Source organism: Brassica oleracea, chromosome C4, assembly GCF_000695525.1.
Source record: "Brassica oleracea var. oleracea cultivar TO1000 chromosome C4, BOL, whole genome shotgun sequence".
In the NCBI taxonomy this organism is placed as follows: domain Eukaryota; kingdom Viridiplantae; phylum Streptophyta; class Magnoliopsida; order Brassicales; family Brassicaceae; genus Brassica; species Brassica oleracea.
In genome coordinates, this window is record NC_027751.1 from 24,842,881 (window position 1) to 24,848,907 (window position 6,027).

The following is a 6,027-nucleotide window of genomic DNA, read 5'->3' on the forward strand; positions in this document are numbered from 1 at the left end:
TAGATAACTCATAATCCTATTAGCAATAATACCTTTTAATATTTCCTAATCCTTTTAGATAACTATAACTCGATAGGATTATGATAGCTTGCACTTCAAGCAATTGTCAAGCATAATCCAACAGTTAGTGTGGGTAGACTCAGGGGGGGGGACAAGCGGTGCGACCGCTCGTGTCCCCCGTTAATAATAATTAAGGGGTCCAATTTTTTTATAAATCTATATTTTTATATATAAAAAATTATAAATATAATAAATAAAATTGAAAAGGGTCCAAAATTATTTGATATGTATATAGTTTTATTTTCATTACAAATATATACAAAATATTATAGATTAAATTTTAAATATATTTTAAACATTATCTATATATAAATTTTAGAGGGTAAAAAAAATTTTTGCTCTAGCACCCGTCAGAATGTTGAGCCGGCCCTAGGTAGACTTAAGCTTTGCTACTAGTTTCATGTAACTTAGAGCTCATCTTTATGCTACGTACATGATATTCATGAGTGTAGAGTTAAATAGTCTGGTTATAAGACCATCAGTAGTATCTAGTCTAGGTTCTGCATACTCATGGTTATAAGTGCCGATGCAGATAGTACTGACCTAATATTTGGCATCATATTTATTATGATTTGACAAAATTTATTATTTATTATTATTGATTATAATTACTACTAAAGTCGACAAAAAAAAAAGATTATAATTACTACGATTTTTCCAACTTCCCCAACTGTGAGGCGCGAAACATGTCCTCTAGAAGCTCTATAAGAAGGACGAGAGGGAGAAAGGAAGATGGCAAGAATCACAAGTAAAGGATGATCATCATATTCTCTCAAGACGTGTCAACATGATGATTCTGCTTTGACAATCCATAAAGGCTAAAGACATCATGTCCATTATAAGAATCTAGAACTTCTCGTTTGTTCTTTTGAAGATTCCACAAACACTGAGTCAAAAGTTATTATTACACAAACATTCATTTAGATGATATGCCTAGCTTATTATTATTATCATTACTACCATGGGAGACTCACAGTTGCTTGAAACTCCTCCTCCACATTCTGAACCTTCTGGTCAAGAACAGCTGCGTGGGTATGCATCCGAGCAATCTCCTTGTCCATTGTCACTTTCGCTTCCTTCAACAACGCTTCTTGCTTCTGCAACTCAACAATCTTCTTGGACACTAGTTCAATATCTTCTTCACACTTCCTTCTTTTGTTATCATTCTCTGTGATCTCTCTCTCAGCAGCTTGCAACTCTTCCAACGCCCACGTCTGGTTCTCTTTAATAGACAGTAGCTTCTCGATCCGAGACAGAGGAGCTGTGATATCGAACCCGTGCTTCTCCAGCTTGAGAAAGGACTCTTTGATCCTGTTTATCGCGCTCACTGAACTGTCCACTTGTATGTTGCTGAGTTTCTCCAACAGCCCGGTGAAGTTCACCATTGCACCAATAGCATCTCCTTCACGAGACTCTTCCTCGCATTGTAGCAGCGGGCTGAAGTGTGGACGCTGCGGCACAGCTTTGAAGATCTCCATTGATTCGAGGACTTTCCAACACGGTGACTTTTTCGCAAATGGCAGAACCATTGTTGAATCTTTCGCTTTAGGAGTTTCCACGACATGCTTTTCCACTACAGAAGGATCAGGAGGAGCCGCCCGAGGAGCTGATTGCCCTGAAGGTATCAGACAAAACAAAATGCAATTAGAACCGAAAGGTGAAGTGTAAGCACTAAGAAATCAAATCCGAACCTGATGATGAGTTTCCACCGTGGATCCATGAAGCAAGAGGCTGATCATCATCATCAGTCATATCAGCAGTACCATTAGCCGCCACACCTGAATGTTCATACGTCAACAATGTTTCAAGAATCCAAAGAGACAACATTAATCCATTAAGACAAACAATACAGTACCTGTCTTCTGCTTTTGATTAGGCTCTGTGCTTATGAACTTACGTGGCTGACGTCCTCTCTTCCTCTTATTAACACTCTCTCTGTTACTAGACTCCTCAGGTGCCTGCTGCATAAGAGTAGTCAAAATAGTATGAACAACCGACAAAAATGCCATTTTCAACACATAGTAACTATTCATTCACCTTGGCTTCATCAGCAGAAGATACCTTTTGATTCTTCATCACTGTTTGTTTCTTCCTCGGAGTTGTTTTCGTCAGCTGGACTGCAGCTACACCCAGGACTACCGATGAGTGATACTCTTTTGCTGATAAAAAAACATAACGTAGATTCATGACACATTAAGTTTTACTTTTCTCAAACAAGAATCATCATCATACTTTTTAAAGTTAAAGAAAGGATAGATTAGGAAACTATTATGTATATAAGGAAGACGTAATCAAAATAATATAACGTTTTATGTGTATATATTAGTTTCTTAATCTATCAATAACACTTACTTTCTGCTGCTATCTCTGGTTGCTTTGAGACTAGTGTGTTGCCACCATTCACCACAGCATTAGCTCTTTTACTTGCTAAATCTCCAGATAACTTCTTCACAAAGCAGATAAAGTTATAAGCAGATGGCAAGTTAGATTCAATGAAAAAGTAATAATGGGAAGATGATTTATAACTCACAGCTGGAGTTTGGGGGAGCTGTGTTACAGATTCTTTACCAGCTTCTGCAACATCAGGAGAGGCAGGAGGAGGAAGATTCTTAGTGCACCTAGAAGATCGTGTCGACCTCAGTTTTACCCTTATGCGGGTTGAACCTGTTGCTACCTCAGCTGCATGCTGACGACTCTCCTTTTCATCCGAAACCTACACACATACTAACTTCAATGCATGTTCTCTAAAAGATCAGTAAAATAGAGAGGGAACAAGTACCTTTTCTTTAGTTAGCCAAGCTCCACCTTTCCACTCCATAGACGGTCTTAGCTGCGACTGTTCAAAGTCTTTACTCTCCTTGTTTGTTCCCACAAGGACAGTGTATCTATCCCCAGTAAGAACCATGCTTACTACACTCGGACACCATCCAGACTCAAGCAAAGCATCCACATGTTCCATCAACCCAAAAGCTCTTAAATCAAAAGGCGGTGGTGGAGGCCTGACTTCAGAGTAAGGAACGTTTCTCTTGGTCCACTCATCTTCTTCTTCTCCACCGCTCAAACTCTTGTACTTCAACAACAGCAACGTCCCATCTTCATTCTCCATGATGGCTATAGCCGAAACCCAAATATCACCAAAATCTTCAACCTGTGTCCTCACTTCTACATTAGCTCCGGCGCTATACTCCGACTTCATCAAATGCTTCAGACACAAAACAAAACAAAACAAAACAATTAAGACAGCATACAAACAAACAAACAAAAAATGAAAACTTTAATAATAAAAGGTGAAGACTTTAACTCGTTTCTCGCAACGGAACCACTCTTCATCTTCCCAAACCATATGCGTCCTCAGCTCCTTCCTTTCAACCTCGATGACGTCAGGCTCGAACTTGAGGTACACCAAGAAACGGTGACCAGGCAAGACCTTAACCACCCAGCCAGACCACCATCCACCTCTATGAGCAGCGTCAACCATGTCGCCTTCCTCGAAATCAACTTCTTCAGGAGAGGACGGATCCGGCGGCGGAAGGGGGCGGATCAGACGGTGGACAGCGGTTGTGATTAACGAAGGAGAGTGGTCTTCTTCGCTGGACAGAGGGTTTAAGTGGCGAACGGAGAGCTTCTTGCGCTTGGAGACGGCGAGATTCTCTTCCAGGATGGCGCGGTACCATACATTGCCGTTAGACTCGTTGGAAGAGACTTCAATCTCGGAGCCCTTGGAAGCGGAGAGCTTCTCCTTTTTCCCAGTAGCTGACAGCATGCTTTCACCGAACCCTAGAACTTTAGAGCAGAGATAGAGAGAGAGAACAGTGTGCTTTTAGTTAGTGTTCCACTGTTCTGTCCTTGAGAAAATATGCTGCTTAAAAAGGTATTAATTATTTATTATATTAATTAGCTTCTTTATTTCTCTTAATTATGATTAGATAAAAAAAAATTAAAGCCCATCAAGACAAATGCAACGTGGGTCATTTGGTTGTTGTAATAGCTTAGTCGTTTCTCGTTTGGTAAGCTTTGTATACGATTATTTTAGATCCCGTTTTAGTTTAGTTTTATATAAATAAATTTAATAAATGTGTGAAGATATTGGAAAATCCGCCGAAACGTGGGTTCATTTCATAATATTCGGAATTTTAGTATATAAGAAAAACAGTTCAAAAGAATTATTTGGGAGCGAAGAACAAAGTATGAAATGATAAAAGTCTGAGACGAAAGAACAAAACAGAGCCGACGAAGACGAGACCAAACCGACAAACTGCTCTCCTAAGCCTGCATTTAATTACACATTTAGCTCAACTCATTAGTATAATTTTAAACAATAAAATATTATATACCAAAAAGATTATACCTTGTTTGCGATGTTGTTGGAGAGCCAGTCAAGTCCCTCGTAGAGCCCTTCTCCTGAGGTAGCACATGTACTCTGTATGTACCTGTCAAACCAGACCAAACCAACCAACGATTACATCACTTGTACTGCTTTACAAGTATCGGGTTTAGCTTTTGTTTATTAGGCTTTACCAGTGTCGTTGACGGAGAGAGTGAAGGCCAAGTTTGTCAGTAATCTCAGCGGCGTTCATGGCGTTTGGAAGATCTTGCTTGTTAGCAAAGACAAGAAGCACAGCATCTCTCAACTCATCCTGCAACAATAGTTAAAAAGGATAAATTGACAAGACAATGTCAATGTAAAAACAGATAAGAAGATGTTGGTTTTAGAGTATTACTTCGTTGAGCATTCTGTGAAGCTCGTCTCTAGCTTCCACAACACGGTCACGGTCGTTGCTGTCCACCACGAAGATCAGCCCTTGGGTGTTCTGGAAGTAATGCCTCCACAATGGACGAATCTGGATGAGTAAGCAGAGAAACCATTGTCAGCGAAGTATCATTGAGTATAACGAGAGAGTACTTTGAGAATGATACTAGAAATGCGGGTTGATTTAGCTTATTGGCTTTAAGAGTGATGGATGGTACTAAAGGAAAGTAATGAGAGAATACCTTGTCCTGACCCCCGACATCCCAGACGGTGAAGCTGATGTTCTTGTATTCCACAGTCTCGACATTGAAACCTAGCCAAGAATAGTCAATTCCAATCACTCACACAACACTGTCAAGCATGAAAACTCGTCAAAGTTAGAAAGACTCACCAATGGTTGGAATGGTGGTGACGATCTCGCCAAGCTTGAGCTTGTACAAGATGGTGGTCTTACCAGCAGCGTCGAGACCAACCATGAGGATACGCATCTCTTTCTTTGCAAAGAGTCTGCTGAACAGCTTCCCGAAAGACAGACCCATCTTTTTCAAATCCTGTTAGTTCGTTTGTTAAACACATGCAATATTACCCATTAGCCCCTCATCAATTGACGAAGAAGAAAAGCAGTTTCGATTGCTTTCTACGAAGAATTCTCTCAGATCTCATTCGTTAATTGCAAGTTCCGATCAAATCAACATCCTCCTAAATGCCGATTTCAGGTGAAAACAAAGCTAGATCACTTTGAATCACGATCATGCAGGTATAAGATCTAAGATTCCCAAGGAAAACAATCACACTACACGAATTCGGAGAATACACAGAGATCTGGCAATCACGGATCCAGATCGCGCGATAGATACGACTGCGAGAGAGTGAGACTGGGACTTACCGGAAGAAGATATAGACTTTCACTGTCGCCGATGGGTCGTCCAAAGGCAAATGATGGTCTTCGTACGAGCAAGAGGAGGACCGTGTGACGCAACCTTTTTTCTTTTTTTTTTTTTTTTTTTTTACTTTCTCTACTTATATTATTGTACGCGTTTAAACGGTTTTTTATTATAAGTTTGTGATTTCTATACACAAATTGCGGGGATAGCTCAGTTGGGATAGCTCACCGCATTTTCTTTTTTATTTTATTTAGCAATTTAGAGTAATGGGCTTGGGCCTGATTTAAATGTATTCAATCAGGTTTTATCAGCAATATATAAATGGGCTTGTTC

General features: G+C 39.9%; 2 protein-coding genes across 8 annotated transcripts; both read right to left on the minus strand.

The window, feature by feature from the left end:
* Positions 1-874: 874 nt before the first annotated feature.
* On the minus strand, positions 875-3,897 carry LOC106342088. 7 transcript variants are annotated; one of them, XM_013780918.1, is made up of 8 exons: positions 3,362-3,897; positions 2,840-3,262; positions 2,591-2,773; positions 2,413-2,503; positions 2,098-2,183; positions 1,916-2,018; positions 1,752-1,838; positions 875-1,675 (listed from the first exon to the last, which is right to left on the minus strand). In XM_013780918.1, exons 1-8 carry the CDS (start codon positions 3,821-3,823, stop codon positions 1,017-1,019), a joined length of 2,094 nt encoding a protein of 697 aa, XP_013636372.1. In that variant the 5' UTR covers positions 3,824-3,897; the 3' UTR covers positions 875-1,016. The 7 variants fall into 7 exon arrangements, with proteins under 7 accessions (XP_013636372.1, XP_013636371.1, XP_013636369.1 ...); XM_013780917.1 differs by having other exon boundaries at positions 1,916-2,021; XM_013780915.1 differs by having other exon boundaries at positions 2,098-2,219.
* Positions 3,898-4,146: 249 nt separating this feature from the next.
* LOC106342090 (ADP-ribosylation factor 1) lies at positions 4,147-5,825 on the minus strand. The gene is made up of 7 exons (XM_013780919.1): positions 5,697-5,825; positions 5,202-5,361; positions 5,053-5,123; positions 4,782-4,901; positions 4,579-4,697; positions 4,409-4,490; positions 4,147-4,329 (listed from the first exon to the last, which is right to left on the minus strand). Exons 2-7 carry the CDS (start codon positions 5,347-5,349, stop codon positions 4,324-4,326), a joined length of 546 nt encoding a protein of 181 aa, XP_013636373.1. The 5' UTR covers positions 5,350-5,361; positions 5,697-5,825; the 3' UTR covers positions 4,147-4,323.
* Positions 5,826-6,027: the final 202 nt, after the last annotated feature.

What these genes read in the sequence shown, in the direction of transcription:
- LOC106342088 (XM_013780912.1), bottom strand. Translation starts at nt 3,823, where the DNA reads ATGCTGTCAGCTACTGGGAAAAAGGAGAAGCTCTCCGCTTCCAAGGGC. An exon ending in GGTTCCGTTGCGAGAAACGA is followed by an intron (nt 3,263 to 3,361) that starts GTTAAAGTCTTC and finishes TTGTGTCTGAAG; the next exon opens with CATTTGATGAAGTCGGAGTA. An exon ending in CTTCTGCTGATGAAGCCAAG is followed by an intron (nt 2,022 to 2,097) that starts GTGAATGAATAG and finishes ACTCTTATGCAG; the next exon opens with CAGGCACCTGAGGAGTCTAG.
- LOC106342090 (XM_013780919.1), bottom strand. Translation starts at nt 5,349, where the DNA reads ATGGGTCTGTCTTTCGGGAAGCTGTTCAGCAGACTCTTTGCAAAGAAA. An exon ending in ATGTCGGGGGTCAGGACAAG is followed by an intron (nt 4,902 to 5,052) that starts GTATTCTCTCAT and finishes TTACTCATCCAG; the next exon opens with ATTCGTCCATTGTGGAGGCA. An exon ending in TCTCTCCGTCAACGACACTG is followed by an intron (nt 4,491 to 4,578) that starts GTAAAGCCTAAT and finishes CTGGTTTGACAG; the next exon opens with GTACATACAGAGTACATGTG.